This window comes from Petromyzon marinus, chromosome 17, assembly GCF_048934315.1.
Source record: "Petromyzon marinus isolate PM22_M1 ecotype Great Lakes invasive population chromosome 17, UKy_Petmar_22M1.pri1.0, whole genome shotgun sequence".
In the NCBI taxonomy this organism is placed as follows: Eukaryota; Metazoa; Chordata; class Hyperoartia; order Petromyzontiformes; family Petromyzontidae; genus Petromyzon; species Petromyzon marinus.
In genome coordinates, this window is record NC_133683.1 from 15,012,703 (window position 1) to 15,032,856 (window position 20,154).

The 20,154-nt window shown below is 54.0% G+C and overlaps 1 protein-coding gene across 1 annotated transcript in view; it reads left to right on the forward strand.

The window, feature by feature from the left end:
- The window catches only part of LOC116943294 (uncharacterized), a 31,245-nt gene extending 13,108 nt beyond the window's left edge, over positions 1-18,137 (forward strand). The window contains exons 5-6 of the mRNA XM_032956030.2: positions 2,935-2,994; positions 8,697-18,137. Of these exons, the coding sequence (XP_032811921.1) occupies positions 2,935-2,994; positions 8,697-8,825 (189 nt within the window). The 3' untranslated portion in view covers positions 8,826-18,137. The remainder of the gene's footprint in view (positions 1-2,934; positions 2,995-8,696) is intronic.
- The last annotated feature ends 2,017 nt before the right edge of the window (positions 18,138-20,154 follow it).

The window sequence follows — 20,154 nt, forward strand, 5'->3', positions numbered from 1 at the left end:
GCTCCCTCTAGAGTGGAGGTTCTTCTGCCAGCAGTGGCGGGAGTGAACTATCGCAGGGCTGCGCCTGTAGCTTAACATTTTTAACCGTGCCGTTTTCTCTGGGCTGAGATGCAGGTGCCTGTAGCCATCCCGGGTGTGGTAAGCGATGCCAAATGTCCCAATTTGGCTGGGACCGGCCATTTTTCAGACAGATCCGTCCCTGCTCCTCCCCCTCAACACTTTTGTGAACAGCTGGATTTTGTCGTTGGTTTTAAACGTCCCCGCTTCGTGCTCTACTCGCGATGCGAAAACACAGAGGACGTGGTTGGATCCTCTGCAATGCCGCACCTGGGCCCAGTTTTCGTACTTTGTCAAATTAGTCTGAGAGCCCAATGCTCTCACCTCTTGTGTGTAGACCGTCAAGTCAGAGTGATTTACTGCTCTCGTGATCTTTAAGGCATCAGTGCTGATAATCCTGTTCATAGCCTTGAACCAGTGGTGGATTTTCCACATCCCTATGACGGGGCGAGTCTCTTGACAATCACGATTGACTTCCCTGCAAAACGTTACTCATTATATCGACCCCAGAGGAATGATGGGCTAGTATACACTGTGGTGGCACATGACAGACAGTTGGTCGAATTGACGGCAACAGAGACGCAGAACGGATAATAACAAAATTCTACGCGTGCATCGTTCTGGGGATTTGCACACCGTAAATGTCCCACAACGGCACGTTAGTGAGACGCATAAAAGAACCAATTTCATCGCGCTGTATAACATCCAAACATTGCTTCTGTAATGTTTCGGTGAAGGAGTGAAATGGCATTGTATGTGTTTGCGAGGTTTGTTTTTTTTTCGTCGCTAATGTACGTTCGTACGGAGGAACGGCTCTAATGGCTTCATTGCTGCACTTCCCTTCTCTAACGATACGCCGCGACTCGACGTGTCTCGCCGCACGCGCGTGCGATGAGCCGGGAATCAAATTGACTCCGACTTTCAATCACGCGTCGGGGCCAGCTGGCCCCCGTGCAAGCCCACCGGCGCTCTGCGTGGGTAATTAAGTCCGAGCGGGTGCACGCGCGAGCCATCGATCACTCGCCGAGCCGCGCGTCGGACGTGCGTCCCACTCCGAGGTGCAATAAAACCTCGCACCGAGAGCGAACCTGGCAGTCGCCTCCGCCTGGGTTTCATCTGCATAGGGAAGCCGTCGGTGTGGCGCGGTGGTCGGCACGCGGGGCTTGGAACCCAGAGGCCGCCGGTTCGATTCCATCTCCGGGCGCGACCTTTGAGACGACGGCGCAAGTTTATTAACTCCCCGCCCGTCCACCGTGGGGTAAAGTGTGGGTACTCCCATCTCCTTCCGAGACGTCTGGGCCGGCGTGGAAGGGTAGGCCAAACACCCTCTAGAGGGGCTGTCTAGTGCTCCCTTTCGGGGAGACCCTTCCGTCAGCAGTGGCCCGAGCAGGCCATTGCAAGGGCTGCACCTTTGCCTTTGATTTATTTTTGGTTTCTCCCGGCTTAAAAGAGTTAAGCTGCCGCAGTCAGTCGAGAATTTTCTTTTGTATAGAATAGAAGCTGAAAATAAGCACACCTTTTTATGAGCGCAGTTCTGATCTAGGTGACGCAGGCTTCCATTGCACTGGTGGAGGAAGGCCAAGGGTAACCATGGAGACGAGAACGCCGTGCTGACACAGCTGGCCGCGTACTCCCTCGGGCTGTACTCTTGCAGAGCTGCTTCTGTGTGCAGACAGACACACACGCACGTGGATGCATCAGGTGGTGCAGCGGTTAGCGAGCTGCGCTACGCACCCGGTGAGCGGAGTTTTATCCCCGGCCGTGGCTAACGCCGGTGGCGAGAGAAATCTGAGCCGGCCCTGGGTCTCACCATGCACCAACCCGCACAGTTTTGTGAAGTACGGCCAAACGGCTCGCATGAGCGAAAGGTGGGGGAAAGCCTTCATCCAGCAGTAGATTGATAAAGGACTGTCTATTATTTTGGTTGGGGGCCATCCATTGAGTACGTACGCATGGAGGGGTGAGGGGGGGTTAACCCAAATGTGTACGCTTGCGTATGGGGAGTCGACTGACAATGTACATACGCATAGAAAACGGGGGGGGGGGGGGGGGGTGGTGCGTCAAGCGTTCGTACGCAGGTGGGGGGGGGTGTAAAAAGTACGCGTGCGTACAGGGAGGGATTTTTGCGTACGTGCTTAATGGATAGCCCCTTGTTCTATACACAGCGGACACACACCGTGCTGTGCCGTCAGCTCTTCTGGGAATAATATCGTACCAACTATGCCAACTAGGGCCACATGGCCACATGGCCCTAGTTGGCCCTAGTTTGCCCGGCACCATCACACTTACAATTAGCATCATCTTCAATCATCGTCATCTTTAATCGTCATCATTATCTTACGTTTTTCAATGGAAATTCTCAAAAGATGTCTCGAGACATTTTCTCAATTGCACCCCAACTTAATGTTGGGCTGCTTTTTTAATCTTTTTGGTAAAGTCACATAGAATGGAGATAAAATAATAAAAATAAAACAATAAAATACAAATTCTCACGACGTTTCGACCACAACACAAGTAGCCTTCTTCAGGTGAAGAAACAGGACTGTCCAGAAGACAGCGCTAGAGTGAGCACTGCCAAGCAAGGGCCGCGTCTTTTTTAATATTTCAACTTTTCTGAAACGATCGTCGTCGTTCATCATAGAGTAATCTTGTCATGCCTCTGAATTACTTCGCACGCTTGGGTTGCATTCGGCGAAGAGAAACCAGGGGGGCCACACATCGCTTGTGCTCATCGGCATGGCGCGGCCGCACACTCTCGGTGGTACGTGGCGGACAGTTTGCGACGTTCGTGTTGTTTGACGACGTTGGCGCGCGCCGTCCCCGTCGCGCCTCTCGCTCCGTGCCCCCCTAAGTCCTTCGTTTGTCGCTGTTTTGCAGAAGATGGCGTGGCGCAGGCATTGGGGCCCCGGTGCGAGGACGCGCATTCTCAAGTTCCGGGTGAGTGTCTCTCCGTCTCCCACCGCGCGTCGTCGGCGCGATGTCCGACGTTTCGCTCCGCGTGCTGGGAGCTTCTTCGGGAGCCGAACTGCGAACGGCGCGCCGCGTCCGTGTCACGGGATGAAGGGTCCGTTCGGAAATCTCGCACGGAGAGCGGTGTGCCCCCGTGCGTCGGGGTGCAGGAGAGGTCCCTTGGCAGGACTTCTCTTCGTGACAAGAATCGATTCGTGTATTTGAACGACATCGCCGAGTGGGTGGGGGCGGGGGGGGGGCGGGGTTCGTGGGGAGGGGGGGGGGAGGTGAAAGCTCACGATTTGTCAGACTCCTGGGGTCTCCCGTTTTAATCGCAGTTGATCGGCAGGTCCCGTGGGATGGGGCAAAGTGTGGGTGCTCTCACTTCTTCCAAGATGTACTGCCCACTCTGAAAGTGCAGCCAACATACTCTCGAGCGGGGCCCGTGCGAGCTCGCTTAAAAGGCAGAGGTGCAGCCTCTGCAATTGCCTTCTCACGCCACTGCTGGTGGAAGCGCCTCCACCGGAGGGAGCCCCTCGCGTGGAGGCCTCCACCCTTCAGCGGAGGACCTTCCCGCGGCGGCGGTGGTGTGAGCGGGCCACTTGCAGGGCTGCGCCTCTACCTTTTAACGGTGCGTGCGTGCGATCGCTGCGGTCTCCCTGCGTTGGCTACGCGCCCCCGCGTTTTGCTCGCCACCCGGCTCGCGGAGCCGTTGTTAATTTGCTTGGAGGTGAGGCCCCTATTTATATGCAGATGATGCGATTGCAGTGGGCGCGCGGAGATTTCTATTGGGAGCAGTGTCCGTTTGCTCGGCAGGCAGCCAGGCGTGCGTCCAGCGTGTGCGGCTGGCGTACGTGCGTGCGCGCGTACGTGCGCGCGTACGCGAGTGCGCAGAGCAAATAATAGTCCCAAGACCTTTTGGCCCTCGAGTTGCCGATAGCAGCAACGCCTGACGTCATCAAATTGCAATCAAATTATTTGTTATGGTTCATGTCTCTTGTCATCGTTAAGCCGCTGCAAACACGGCGGGCTGTGAGCGTGGCAAGTGCCTTGGCGGCAGTAATATGCAGGAGCAACGCAAGGGTTTATGTTCTAGAACGAGCTTTACTACCTGGCTTCGCCCGGGACTTGGATTCACCACGCCCCGGCCGCCTTTGTCTCCCCCGTGGCGATGTTCACACACCACACCAGTTACTCGTTTGAGGCTGAGTCGACCTAGGGGAGGCTCAGGACCGGTACTCGGGTCGCCGGGTTCGTAGCGCAGCGCGCGAAACGCTACGCAGTCGCTTGCCCCCCCCACACACACACACACACAGGATATAGACAAAGATCCCCCGTGTAGCCTGTGAGACTGTAGGGGGAAAGTGCTGTTAGCGAGCACCTATGAAGGCCGGCACGGCACACGAGGGGGTGGGTGACCAGCACCACGCCCGGCCGCCTTTGTCTCCCCAGTGGCGATGTTCGCACACCACACCAGTTACTCGTTTGAGGCTGAGTCGACCTAGGGGAGGCCCAGGATCGGTTCAAATAATCGTCACCGGTGGTGGCCGTGAGCGGGAATCGAACACCGGGTCGCCAGGTTCGTAGCGCAGCGCGCTAACCGCTACACTACCGCTCCCCCTCCACACACACACACACACACGCGCGCGCGTCCATAGGTACACATACACGCGCTTTCTGCGGACACACACAACTTTCAGGGTGCGTACGGCAGTAAACGACTAATAAAGCAATGCTGCGCGAAGAACGCCTTAGACCTGCAACACATTTGTATTTCACTTTACCCGCGATCAGCAGGCACACTCCGTTTCGCTTCCGCATACTGGTCACATGACAGATGTGACGTCACAGCTCACTTGCCGTGCAAAATAAATGCATAATTGCGCCCCCCCCCCCCCCCCCAAAAAAAAAACCCAAAGTGTATTTTTTTAATATTTGCATGGTGTACAGTCTGGAAAGTACCCACATGGCAAATTTCAAGTTTGTTGCATGTCGGGAAACACGCTAAACATTTTGAACAGACACACATATTCACAAATGTCCCTTTTATATATATATAGATAAACCCCCGTCGGTTGGAATGATGTGCCGGTGTAGTAAACACTTACTGTACGCTTTCGAAGTAATTTGGCAGATGTTGGAAAATCTTGGTATGCGATACCGGGCGAATGCTTTTACAAACCGCTTTTACAATTTTTCTCTTTCATCGCCGACACTTTTTACTTGCAACGGGATTCAATGGAAGAAAAAAACAGGCAAATTGGAAGGAAGAACATTTAGCTGGAGGCTCGTAAAAGAACTGTGGCCCCGCCGTGGCGCTCGGCGTGGACCGAGTGCACGCGGGCGCGCCGGCCTGGCTTTTGCGGTGAGAACTCGATGGCGAGTGACTCGCCAAAACTTTGGGCCTGCGAGTGTCGCGTGTAGAGTTTCCGCGTTTCCCTCCGGGATCCGGCGAGGTTACCTTTCATCGAGAGAGCAGGAATAACACATTTTTTTTTTAGGGTAATGCGCGCCATCACGTTCCGGGAAGAGCGCTACCACCACGCTTAGATGTGAAGCAGGCGCCGTTCTCCCTGGCCCCCTCGAGGTTTTACTGTGAGACAAAGATCCCCCGTACAACCTTAACGGACTGTCGGGGTAAGTGCTGTTAGCGAGCGCCTTTTTGAAGCCCGGCACGGCACACGGGGGTGTTAGTGACCAGCACCACGCCCGGCCAAACTAAAACCATTTGCAAGGAATCATGTCTGCATTAAATCACATATACTTGTGGTGAACATGCAAACAAAAAACATGCTCTGGTCGGAAATGCATTGTCTTTGAAACGGATTGGTCCACAACAGAAGACGGCCTTCTTTAGAGCCTCTCATGTGGACCAATCAGTTTCAAAGACAATGCATATACTACCAGAGCATGTTTTTTAGTGTGTTCATGCTCTCGCCACAAGTGTGTGTGGTTAACGCAGACATGCTTGTCTGCAAAAGGTTTCAGTTTGGTGTTTTAACATCTTAACACAACTGTTTTATTGCCAGAAAGGGTAAAACCTATTCTTGTATTGTGTACGTTCTCCTGTGGAAATATATCCACGGCGCCATCGTCACGTTTCCTCTTAGATAAACACGGCCGGCCGCGGAGTGAACCACGAACCGCGATGGGGCTCGTGTTTGCCTTTTCCCCTCTTCGCCCCTTTGGGGTTGTTTAGCAAGGCCTCACTGCTGATGAGACCCTGGAGGTCGAACCCGATCCAGAGTTTGCTTGCTTTAAACAAACGCCGCTGCTGGATAATGTTGGCCTGAAAACCCGAGAGGCCGATGGGCTACAAACGATCTGTATTTGTGTGCGGGGAGACGCAGAATGGAGTTCTGCTGTTTGCTTTCACCCTGTGGCAGATGAGTCACAGTCATAGATCGGCTCATCGACCAGTGTCCATATATACACTCTGTTCAAATGCCACAATAAATGTATAATACCACTTCAGGGAGGTTTATGCAAAGGAGGTAGAATGAAGAAGTTAGAGCCCCACCAGGGTTCACTTGTATTGTCAAGACGGCAAGGGAGGCGAATCTTTAGAGCAGTGATGGGCAACCTGGACGGGTCGGTGGGCCACACGAGGGGCCCTCCTTCGCCCCTAGACACACTGAGACCTGGCCACCGTGAGGGGTTCCACAGGACGCATGTTGCCCACCCCTGCTTCAGATGGCCGATGCGCGCGTTGAGAAGAGACGCAGACGTCGTGATGAGCAGGGCTACGGGGGAGACCGAGGGTGAGACGGGATGAGATTCGAGGCCGTTGGATGGCACTGGAGAAGGGGGCACGGGAATGGAAGCTCACAGAGAGAGAAAAACCCCGAGCAGCTGCTACCGTGCAGTAATTGGACTCCTGGCTTAGATGGAGAAGAAAGTGGGAAGTTTTACTTGTTCCCCAGAGAGATAGAGATATCCGTCAATTCCTCATTGTCGAATGCCTCTGAGCACCTCACCTTGAGGTATGCGGGCTGGAAAATTGAGCGGCGCGTGAGTGATATGCTAAGCGAAAAGTTCTGCCCTTGCACACAGCCGCAACGACGCGAGTTCAATAAAGAAAGTGCAATGTGTGCACAGAGCAAAGGCTCCTGGCTGTAAAAGTGGCAGCTCTCCCTCCGGCCCTCGAAGCTTCGGTATGCGTGTTCGACCGGTGGCACGGTGGTTAGCGCACCGCACGGCCATAGCTAATATCAGTGGTGAGTGATATCCAAACGTGTTCTGGGCCTCAGGCTAAAATGAGTACCTTTAAATGGTGCGGTGTGTAAGCACCAGCACCGGGAAGACAAAGGTGGCCGGGCGTGGTGCTTAACCACGCCACCCGCTTGCGCGATGCGCCGGCCTTCGTAGGTGCTCGCGAACAGCACATGTACCAGAAGGCTATGGTAGGCTACCCGGGTGGTCTTTGTCTATGCGCACAGCTGCTAGGAGCAAGATAGCAGTAATTCCTGGGAGCAGCGCAGCGGTGAGTGCTGGGTGTTTGTGGCGCATGGCCTTAGAGATCCAGAGCTTTGGCAGCGACATCTTGCGCTTTTGGTTAGACCCCTTCTCTAATCAGCGGAGCCGCACGTGTCCGCGTGTCTGTGCGCGTGCGGGTGTGCGCATGAGCGCGTGCATTTGTGTGTTGATGCGTGCGGGGGGGTGGCTTTGGTTCGGTAACCGACTGTCGCTTCGACTCGATCATTCAGATGTGGAAAACAAGCGACAGAGGCTGGAAACAAACTCTCTGAGTGGGTGGTCTGAATGGCAAAGTGAACCACACATTCAGTTCTTTTGAGCTGGTGGTCTGGATAAGGCTGAGAGCTTTTGCAAATACAATGCTGCGGTGCACAGCTTTGTGTGCTATGAAATCTTTTTGACTTCATTATCAAACCTGTCCTACCAGCTGGATAAGGGCGCCGCCCCTCCCCATGGGGCCGTGGGGGCCGTCTGACCATGCTTCACCACGCCAGTCGGCGCGGGTTGGCGAAAGCGCAGGGCGCAGACGCGGGAGCATAGACACACAGTACAACGCATTTCGCTGCAGTGGGTATTTCTCGGTCGGCGCCAGGGCAATATCGACAAAGTGACGGGTAAAAACAATTCCAGTGTTCACATTCGCGGTTTGGCCTCATAATGTTTTGAACAAAGGATTAGCGACACTTCACCGCTGCTTCTTGTGCAGGTGTGGTCCCGGCCGCCTTCCCTTTCAATGTTCCTATTTCCACGTTCGATCCGAGTTTTGAAGACCTCTGGGCAATGCAATGTCGCGTACAGTGCATTGCATGAAAATAACCCCGGCTGTCGGCCTCCTTTGGACTGCTGACGGCTCCAGCGCCACCACACTCGGTGGCGCTGGAGTCGTCGAGCGGCACAGGCGGTGCAGCTGTGCCGCGGCCCGGAGGGGCCCGGGCGCCAGGCGACGAAGAGGGGCGGGAAGTTGGACCGGCTGGGGCGAGGTTCGGGGTCCTTTCGTTCCTCGCGCCAGGGCCCATGCCAAGCGCGCTCCGGCACTCATCACGTGCGCGCGGGCGCACGCACGGCACCGTGCCATGTCTGCAGGGCGGCGAACTCACGTGGCGCAACTTGAGAAGGCTGATCGAGGGATTAACGGCAGTATGTGTGCGCGTGTCTTGGGTGTGTCCTCTTCTCCGCCCCCCCCCCCCACTCACATCGTCAAAACGGTGGAGCAGAGCATCGGCGGAGGCCCCACATCCCCCTGTTGCCTGGGTGACACTTCGGTGTTTGCGTTCCGCCCGCCGGGCCTGCTGGTGCCCGTCAAGCCCGTGGCATCTTCGGAGGGGCCCTCCTGTGCCTACTGATGGCGCGGCGCACCCTCGCGGGCCGGGGCCGACAGCGGGGCCCTCCGGACGGGTTTCCGGTGTCCCTCGCGCCCACTCCCCCTGGTCTGCCCCGGGCCACACCCCCCCGTCCGCAGGCTGCGGTGGAACAGTCGGTGGTCGGTGACCACGCCGTGCTCTCGGCCACCCGCCCACCCCCCGGGGGGAGCGTGCTGGGAGCGAGAGATCGTCTCGTCAGGGTTCTTGTTTGGAATTGGAGACGCCGCGCGCCCGGCTGTGATCGCCGATGCTTCTGTCCGGCTGTCCGGCCGCCGCGGTGCAAGGGGACGCTTCCACAAACACGTCAAGGATTTGTTTTACTTCGCTCTGCCTTCATCCGGCTCGTGTTCAAATCTTGACGGATACACGCGCGCACCCCGCTGTAATTTATTTTGCTTTCACGTGTGGCTTTTTGTTTGTTTGTTTCACTCGCGCGAGTTGCCCCACGCAATCAACTCGGTGCCCGTGTCTGTGCGCGGGGCCATGCACTTGCTAGTTTCCCAAATTACGCGAGTGCGAATTGTTTCCCCAAAGTAATCGGTTGGAGTCGCGAGGTTCGCCGTCTCCGGAAACCAAACTGTCCAAGCGTTGCGATGAACTTGCGTAAGAACCAGAGAGAGAGGTGCAGCAAAAGCGGCATTCGGAGGTTTTTTTTTACATGACTCCTTCGCTCCCTAATTATCCGGCCCCGTGGCCTCTTGAGGGAGAAGTTGTGTGGCTATGCGCTCCGAACGGCATGCGCCAAATTGGAGGCCAGGTCCAGGGAGGGGGTTCAGATCCAGGATATTCGGCTGCCTGTGATTGAACGGGGTTCTCAAACGCAGTGAGTTTATAGTTTCAGGCCAGTCACCGATGACTGAACACAAAGCCGCATCACGTAAAAAAAAATGTTCTGCACTTTGGCAAAATTTCTGCTCTGAGAATGAAATCTCATCGGTTTTATCGTTCATTGCGGTGAACTTTGCCCTCATGAGACAGAGCGGGATGGGGAAGTTCTGCCCTCTGTGAAATCCGCTTCTTGTGGGCTGTTGTCTTACGTGAAGGGTTCCGCTGCTCCCAGAGGTCAAAGTGTTTGTATTACATCTCGTGACGCGATACCAATGACTCAATCAAGGTAAATTTGGTTTTTAATTTTTTGGTTTAATGAGAAAGTCTCCTACTCGCCCCTCACTTGGCTTCTCCATCTCCTCTGTGTCTCCGTCTGCCCTTGTGCCGCTCCTCAGAGTGGCCTCGTTTGCACAACAACCGCGCACGCAACGATCCATGACCAGCGCACCGAGTGCCAAAATCATTTTGCGGAGACTCGGGGACTCTGAATGAAATCAGCCGCTGTGACCTTGCAGTTTGTAATTGTGGCAGTGCATTGTCACTGATGAATTAACTGCACACAATGCCACATCACGCTCTCTGGTTTGATCTTTTTAAAATTCGCGATGAACTTCGGGCACCATCAGTCCGTGACCGCTCGCCATTCACGATCTAACATTCGGCTTATTTCCGCATGAAGCTCTGGCATTTTCCAATGTCTTGTCTTGAGTCGGACGTCCTAAGCGTCTTTAATAGAATGTTTCACCGAGCCGATTATCTGCTGTGCGAAACGTGTTGCCTGTGCTTTGTTTGAACATGACGTTATACTACCCTCGGATATTATAAGCTGTTTATTTTAAGCGCGGCGTTTGGTTGACTCGAAAGGCAGTAAACGGCAGAGCGGAAGTGGTACTATCGCAAAGCCGCGCAGTTACTGTTTGAGTTTTAGGATCCGACAAGAGAAGGAACGCTCCGATAACGTTCGAGACTTTGGCGTATTTGCAAAGCGCGTACGGGAAACTGGGTGGCGCTCGTCAACACACTTGCACGAGGAGCACAAAACAAAAGATTGTTCGGCGTGCAAGCGGAACCGGTGGGTGGGGAGGCCGGGTGAAGCACAATGGAAAGAGAAGGCTATGATTTACCGCGGACCGTTTCTCAATCTCACATTCCGTGAACCTCGCATCGCTCGCACAGATTTCCGTCCGGGTTGAAGGAGGTGTTTCCTGTTTACAGAAAAGTTCGCCGCAAAAGCCGGGAGACGCGTTTTGTAAGACTCACGCGACGCCGTTGAGCCAGAAGGGCTGGTGATTGTTGACAAATATTCTTTAGAACCTTTGACCACTTCCTTCAGTCGTTTTGTGGCCTTGAGTGTGGTATTGTTCCGGGCAGGTTCAGCACAACCGGACTTTGCATATATGTTCATAAATCGGTGAACCGGAAACGTTGCAGTCTTTCATTTTATTCCTCCCTTCACCGGTTAATTTTCCGTGTTTTTGTTCTCCCTTCATGACATTTCTACAAACACATCTGTGCAAAGGTTTTAATGTCGCCGTGTGATGGCCACTGAAATTGGGACGGCTTCGGCCGGACTCCCATCTTCCCCCCCCCCCACCCCCGACCCTGTTTGGCGGTGGCCCGCCACCTCGGCCGTACATCGGCCGAACGTTGGCCAGTCCGTGCGGTGTCTTGTGTGTCGCGAGCCACTTCGTGTCTTCACGCGTTACGCACGCTGTGCACAAGAGCCGATCGATGTCCCAGAATGAACTGCAGTTTCTGGACGGGGGGGGGTGGGGGGGGGGCTAAACGCTTCTGTGTTGATTATTGTTGCTGAAATCTGCTGACAAGCGGATAAACGGCGGTTGTCGAGGATTTTTTTTTATATATAAGGAAGAGATTTTACTGCCATTGCTGTTGGACGCTGCGTCGGAGAGCTGTCGCAAATCGGAAATGTAAACCTCTGTTGCTCGCCCTGGGGCCAGTGAAATGTAGGCTGCAGCGATCCGCAGCTGCAGTAATTTAGTTTCCAAGAAGACGTAAAATAAATGTGTATTGCAATGGAGCTTAGGAAGTATCGAAAGTCGTAACAAAAATATTTCATAATGAACGTTACGCATTCCAGCACTTTAGAGGTCGCATGTTTAAGGCTTACGACGTCGTGATTTTGGTTTTCACTTTGCTGACGGTGTTGATATTGACCGTGTTGTTGATGTTGATCTTTCCGCCACTGGGGCTTTCGTGGCGATGATTGTAGAGGATGACCCCGGGGCGTGGGCCACCTCGTGTCGCCGGCGCAGCGGTGACCTTTGCGGCCGGTGGCCGAAAAGCCCCGCGACCCGTTTGCGCGAACCGCATGACCCCGACGTATCGGAGCAGCTGGGCCTGCACCTTACTCCTGTCCACACCCCGAGTGTCTCCCCTTCGGTGGCCAAACGACCTGCTTTGGCCAGAACAGGGCAGTGTCCCCCTCCCCAAGCTTTTGTGAAAATCGGGATTTTGTCGCCGGTTTAAAATGTTCTGGCGTCATGCCCCCGACTCGTGATGCCTGGCCAGTGGCAAGGGCTACATGAACAGTTCTCTGAACAGTGGGCGGGGCTACGTGCGTGGTGGGTGGGGCCTATGGGAAGTAGGCGGGGGCTATGGGAAGGAGGCCGGAGCCATTGGCAAACTCGAGCGGGGCCGTTGGGTGGTGGAGCCAGGGGTGGTTATGCAAAGGGCGAAGTCCCCGATGGAGACAGGGGGGGCCTCCATGTATCCTGGTTGAACCTCCCAATGCTCAAACGAGCATCTGGTAAATTCCACAAGCTGACTGCTTAGGGTATTCGTGGGTCACTACCCGGAAAGTGGCACTCATTTTATTGATCCCTGAAAGATGATGGTCAGATGTGAATCCCGATCGGGATTCGAAGCACATGCCAAATAGCCATCGAGATTCTCAGAGAGACATTGACTTTTTTTTGGGCGGGGGGCGGCGGGTGAGGTTGGATTTCGCGTCCACAGAGATGGAGCAATGAGAGTTCAACTCGTGTGCAAGGTTAGATGGCTTGCATCGCGAGGCCACACGAGTGATGGCGATGGCTTAGGGAGGCCTTCACCCTACGGTGGATAGATCACAGCTGATGGACGATAAGGGCAACGCCTGCTTTGCGTCCTGCGCACGTTTATTCGGTCGCTGCTGCGCGTCTGCGCAAGCCGGATTGGCTATTACTATTTTAACTGATAATTGTTAACAGTAATCGTTGTTTATGAGCGCAGGGCCGCCTAGAGGGGGGGTGAACAGAAGGGGATATTTGCCGCGGACGTTACACAAACGAGTTCCCCGCGACAGGGCCTGTGGGTAGTGGAATCGGGGAGGCCCACGTGGCATTCCACCCCGAGCCCCCAGGAGCCTGCGAGCAGCCCAGGCTAAAGGACACTGCACGCACACGGCCACGTGAGAGCGTTCCTCGCCACGTGGCCTTCTCCAGCCAGTCGGACGCTCTACGGCAGAATTGATGGATCATTCCAGCGGGAGTAACGATGGTTAATTGTGTTAATGAGCGACTCCTTCATCAACATCGCTCGCACGACAAGACCGGATTCTCCTTTTGATTTGGATGTACAAAATTGCTTTATTATTCCAAGAAGACGTACCGAGGTAGGGTTACACGCAAGGTAGGTGCCTGACCCTAACCCCCTAATCCTGAAACCAACTTGGTTCAGGGCGCTTGGTTGGCAGACAATGGCAGTGTGGCCTTGTGTCAGGAATGAAAATGTGAAGTGAACGCGAGCGGCGAATCTGCCCGGCGGATTCATGCGGCAGATTTTTTGGGGTCAGTCAAATGGTGCGGGAGTCCAGTCGTAACGCAAAGCGAGCGACCCTCGGTGTCCTAGAGTTATTATGGTGTCGTGTATAATTAGCCAGGAAAATCATCCACGTGGTCGGCTGGCAATGCTTGGCTTTACTCGTGCGCACAAGTTGGGGCACCACCACCCATTCGTCCAACAAGGGAGGCGTTTTGACCACAGGGCGGAGATCATAGCCAACGCAGGAGGTGCAATCGGAGATTAATTTGCCACCGAAAAATATTCCAGGTCTCTGATAGACTCGAGTAGGCTTTGCGACTAATAGCCGCAGCAATAGCAGCGAGGGGTATGGTGGATGTTGGTGGGCCGGGTGTGCGAAAATGTTTCCTGGACTACCGAGCCGGGGACAGAGACCGGCTGCCATCAAGGAGGGGGGTGGGGGGGCGGCCCCTTTTGTGTTCGCAGCTTCAGTCTCCAGCGTGACGAGGCCAGGGCGGCAGGGCGGTCGCCACACGCGCGCGAAGCGTCCATGGGCATCGTCGCGTGCGTGGGGGGCACCGCTCGCCGCTGTCGCATGGGGGGCGGGGGGGGAGACGTCTCGGCCCGTCTAGTCGCGAGCGTTCGAAATTCGAACAAGCGCTAATCCACATTCACGATGAAATCGCCGCTTTCTCCGATTAACACTGCCGAGTGACATAATGAATACATATCGTAGCCTGACGTTTTGGGCAATCAGCCTCTGCTCTGAAGATGAGCCATTGCCCGAAACGTCAGTTTGCAATGTGCTGCATATAATCTGTCTGTGAAGTCACACGCTTAACTCTGTGCACCGCAAAGTCTGCCACGGACCTCAGGTTGGCACCACACCAAGGGAGCAGCAGGAACGCACCACTCCCATCATTCCTCGCTTGCATGGGCATGTGGCCACCACATTTCACGTGCGGTACAACGCTTCTCAGCCTTGCCCAGACCTCCAGCTCTAGAGCTGCGTGTATCGCCACCCGTGCGTCCTGAGCTTTGTTAGTTTGCGTCATCAAAAGCGTTGTTGGTCTCCTGCGTGGGATTCCGACTCTTAAATCGCATGCGCCACTTCGCCCCGTTGTGCCAAGCACCAATTCGCTGCGATGCGTGGCGCTGAAGTACGGCCCTCGTTGTGCGCGAAATACGCCCGGATTGAGTTGAATTCAGTGGCGACCAGGGCGCTGCCTAATTCGCACGGCGTTGCCTCTCGATCGTGCGGTCGTCTTTCGCACAACCGTCTCCACCGTGACCGCCCATTCTCAATTCTCTACGTCCGGCGAATTATTCGTACACTTTGGGCGGCGTATTCTAGGCGTAAATTGTCTTGCGTTGACGACGCACTGTGCCGAGTCTGTGGAATTTAGTTTCCACGGGCATGTGTACACTCGTTAACAAAAAAAGTTCCAGCCGTTGCCAATCCACCGACGGATGAGAGAGACCTCGCCACGCCATCTCGGCCACGGGTTATTGTGTTTGTTTTGTGACCACACTTGACGCTGCTCGGTGGAGATTGGGGGCGTGAGGGCAGGGGCAGCGCTGATATCGCCTGCCACCGATGGCTATAGCCGTGGGCAGGAATCAAACTCGCCCGCTTCACCGTGCAGCGCGCCGAGCACTGTAGCACGTACTTAAGGAACACACTGTATATATGTATATAAATACAGTACGTACTTAAAACGCTGTGCAATGAACTGTTGATATTCGATGTTATGGAATGCGTCTCGAACACAGCATTATCGTTAAAGCATCGTTGTGGGGAATGTCGAGAACAAAATAAATAGTGCTCCTCGTAGTTTGCGTGTCCAAAGCAGGACCCACGTCTCATACAGTGGGTCCTTGCCGATTGACATCGGGCAGTGCACCAGCATTGGTTTGAGCAAGCCTGACTGCTGATGAGACGCTTGAATGCTGATCCTGACCTAGAGTTTTGCTTGTGCTGCTCATGGAGATGCATTCCACAGGAAGCCATGAGGCCCGATGGGTTTCGCTCGAGAGGCGAACGTGGGAAGTTGAGAGGCGTTTTCTTTGGTTCTTTCGGTAAAGTCACGTAGAATGAGAATAAAATAATAAATTGATAAAATAAAATAACCCAATAATATTTTATCAATTTATTATTTTATTCTCATTCTACGTGACTTTACCGAAAGAACCAAAGAAGATGAATCATTGCAGTCACGAAAGCTTTAAATCGAAATTTGAGAGGCGTTGTTTGTTTTGTACTATCGCTCGGTCATGGAACCAACCCGCTCATCATCAACGCGTTAGGAGCTGCCCCGGTCCGGGCTCGAGCTGCCGTTGACAGGCCGTGAATGTTTGGACAAGGGCCTCTCGGTGAGTTTGTTGGGCGACCACATCCCTGTAAAGGTTACCGCTTTAATTCAATGCTCACCGCTAGTGGCTTAACGACCCCCCCTCCTCGCGCTTCAACGAAATCACCGATGGAATCCGTCTTATTTTATACCGCCCCCCCGCTTGAAACAGACTGCAGAGGCAGGGTTCACGGCTTGACAAGGCTCATGTTCACTGGCCCTTCTCTGAGAAATATCCGCTTACATCTCTTTAGCCACCACTGAGGAAAATCACCAAGGCACTGTTTGTCGACGTGTGAATCTGGTCCCTGGACATGATGGCCTCTTACCTGGTTATACACCTTAATCCAGCAGTCGTTTCACCATGGCTGCTGCTGCTGATGATGAAGATGGTCATCGTGAAGAAGACCTGATCATGATGATCTCTTCAGTGGCCTAGGATCACCGCTCGAATTTGTTATGGACTGGTTGACAGAGGACCGTGGCTGGACCCGTTTGTCAAGTTTGGTCAGCTCTGCCTGTTATTGTGCAACGATATTGACGTATTCTGAGCAGTATCGATCTCTTCAGCATTTGCATGTTTGGGATCCTGCGCTCCTCCTGGTGATATAATTAACTCGAGTCTTTTGATTTTCTATCGAATGGCTCAAAAAGGCAAACGTCAGTGGTCTCCCCTGCTCAGATAAGCGAACGGGCGGGTGCCCTTCTTCGTTCACGGCTCCTGAGCCGGTGGTGTAAGTTTCGCATTCCCGTGGCAGGCAGCTAGTCCTCCCCTTAGCACGACCACGGTTTACTTCCCACAATCTCGTACTGAGCTCATCGACCAGAGAGGAATGTGTTATGGGCTGAGTTGACCCCTGGACCAGGATTTGAACTCGGCCATGGCATGGGCCGGATTGTACGGCCGGGCTCGAGCGCGGGCAGAGGAGAGGACTCTGCAGGAATCGGTTTTGGGCGGTTCGATCGCACTCCATTACATGTGACGCCAGACGCGGCGCACGCTGGTAAACGATGTTGCGTCAGCGGCGCTGGATGTGTATAAAGTATATATTTTTTTCACAAGTTCGGCGCTTTATTAGTAAGTGCCCGCCCTTGACGAGCTGTTGGCTAAAATAGCGCGTTATCGGTCATCGCAAAATGTAATGGAAGTCCAAGCAATTATACGGAGACAATTAACTTTCGTGTAATAACGGTGACGATATGTATTTTCTTTCTTAAAATGGCACCGCTTGTTTTTCTTTGTTTAAAAAAAAAAGTTTTATTATTCCGTGATGTTTATAAACATTGTAAAAAGAAAAACGACCCAAGAGGAATTCTATATTTGCCTCTCGAAACAATGGCAGGGCTGCCCCGCTGTTGCCAAGCTTATCGCTTCCCGACGGCGAAGTTGAGCCGGTCCTCTGTGCGACCCGCGGCCTCTGTGCGGCCACGCGGCCACACAGCTCGAAACGCTGCTGCCACCGTCAGCTCACCGTCTCGCAGTAGCTGACAGGTGTTACAAAACAAACTGCGGCAAGGAGGTTTACAACGTTACGGAATATCTGGCAGTAGAGGGATTTTCTTTTGTTGGCCTGTGTTCACGCGTGTCTCGTCATCATCGTCGCCGCCGGTGTAACCGAGGAATGCGTCGTTTTATTCGCACGTGCCGTGGTGTACCGTGCCGTGCGTGTCCCGTACGTTTCCCTACAAAGACGGACCGTTTTATAATTGCTCCAAGGTGACGTTTGTTACGACGACAATGGCCGTATCTATAACAATAACATCATAAAACCGACGAACTTAAAATAAAGAGCTCCCCCCAGCAATAAAGACGGAAAGCTCGCGAGTGGCCCGGGAGAGAGGCCGTCGCCTCCCGATGCAATGTTCAAGGCAGATAAATGGCAGCGGTTTCTGCGCGGAGGACCGACTCCGGCTGCGAACGCGGTCGCTTTGAACGATCGAATACCCCACAGCTGGTTACCTTGCGTGGCGTGACTCGTGAGCGATGGTTCGCACAGACCTACCCCCCCCCCCATTCACCCCCCTCGCCGCCGTTATCAGGGTGGTTGTGTTGGTGGTCGACGACGCTGTCGGGTGAACAGCGTCGTGGTGATTGCGCTCGGCTGTCGTGGGCATTACGAGACCGGCGCGCGCCATCGGAGCGCTGCGCGCGCCCGCCCGCTCGCGCGTGCGTGCGTCTCGGTACGCAGCAGAGGCCACTGGCTTGCAGCACCGTGCATATACAAGTAGCGTGTGAATGTCTGTAACATTTCTGTGAAGCTGTTGATAGTCACTGAAAACAACTCAGGCTTTTCCCTGTGCCTACTCCACTATGATTTGTTTTTCCTACTGGACTCCTTGGGTGTAGTCTTAATAAAGCGACTTTCCTGACTGTTGTTGTCTCCCATTCTTAATTGTTCCTGCAATTATCTGATGAGCACTGTACATAATTATTTTCCGAGACGTCTGACCGGTGTGTAAAAGTAAGCCAAATGTCCCCTAGTGGGGCACTGTCGAGCTGTCTTTCGTTGAAGCCCTTCCGCCAGCATTGGGGTTGCAGGGCTGCACCTTTACCTCTTACCATGAAGTGTACTGGGGCTTTGTGGACAGTCTGTGCGCGATCCACCAACCCTTGGGTTGCCCCGCACGGAGGCTCCACGCTGGCGCACAGCGATCACAGCGGCCAGCCGTACTCCAACCGTACTCCGCTCCGCTGTGCGCTGCCGGGCGATGTCGCCCGCCCGACTGCAAGTGAGAGGGTCACAAGTCACGGCTGCGCAGGCCGGGTGTGTCAAGTCGCTCTGCCGTTCTTTCGGAGAGGCCTGGTGCACTGCGTGGGCGATGTCCGACTCCGTCGCTCTGTCGTCCGCCCTCTGTTCACATTTCTGGTCGTGGTTGCGATCGGCGTTGCGTCGACCCTGAGGCTCCTGATCCCTACAAAGACGAGCACGGTGTCGCCACCGCGTTCTCGTCTGGCTAGAAACCAACGGACTTGCTTTAGCGATCGAGTTCCTTCGTGGGCAGATAAGGCCTCCCGTCTCTACAGGTCACTGTGCGGATGAACTCGTTGCACGCGAGAGAGGGCTGGTGGCTCAGAGGTCCAAGCACTGAGCCAGCACCGCCTGAGATCCTCGGTTCAAGTCCAGGCAGCTGCCCTTGTGATTTAATCGGGTTCTGAAGTTAGTTGATGGTCTCAGCCCAGTTGTGCCATTTGTCTCAAGGACCCTGGACTCGTCCTCTGCGATGTCGAGGTTTTTGTCTTCGTTGTTGCTGCTGCGCTCACGCAGCACCACGGATCTCCTGTGTAACATACTTGGGCAACTGGAAAAAAGGGGGCAAATCCGTGTAACAAATTAAATCAACTTCAACTGAAAAGAGTCACTGTACAAAACGAACCCCTTCGTATTGAATATCGGTTCTGCAATTTTGCTAAATTCCAGGTCTGATAAATTCAAAAGTATCGGTTTGACTCTCATGTGATGAACATTTCTGTCTGAAGTAGGGTAAGTGCAGCGGCCCCTCGTGTGGACCAGAGCGTCACTCGAACTTGAAGGGATCTCGAAGGGAGCTCTGGTGACCTCCGCTTCCACGGGACGTTCTCCAGCACGGAGGTTGCGTTGCTCTGCGAGGGTTCCGGAGGAACTCTTCGTCTCGTGCCGTGACACCGAAGGCACAATTGAAATACAATTGGAGAAAAGATAAACGCCGGAACTGTAGACACAGCAGGGAAAGAGAGGTCATGCTGTGGAAGCCGCGCAGACTCTGAAATGCTCGGTGTGGAATGGGTGACTGGAAAAGGCCGATATTCAGTTTGTCATAAACATGGTGACTGCAACTTCACACCAAATGCAAAGCTGTCAAGCTGTTAAAATATACAGGGTGCACAAGTTGTAAGACTAAATGATTTAATTCGGTGCATTGGCAATGGAGCGGCACGACGACTGCCTTATGGCGGACAAGTAGAACAGCAGAGGTCCCGTTTCAGGCAACGGGCCATGGCCAAAAGTGTGAGCTGCGACGAGACTCGGTTTTGGTTTGAAGGCGCAGACACAAACGGCGCCGGTTTCCTCCCACGTGGCAAGAATCATTCATTGGCCGACGCCACCTTCATGTGCACAGGACCGTAGACCTTGGACAACTGTTTGGGCCGGCTCAACGCGTGGCTGTCGTCCCTCGTTCCCCGCCCCTCCGAGTCGTCCTCTCTCTCTCTCTGTGTACGAGAGAGCCAGGAGTGAATACCTCGCGGCATATTACAAGTTGAATTACTGTTTGAAAATGTCAACTTACAAGGCTGCGCCGTTCGTTGAGAACATTGTGAGTTTTATTGACTCGTGTTTACGCCACTGACAACGCAGTCCGCTAATTTATAGTTTATTTGCGAGTAACAACACTAAACATGGTTATAATAC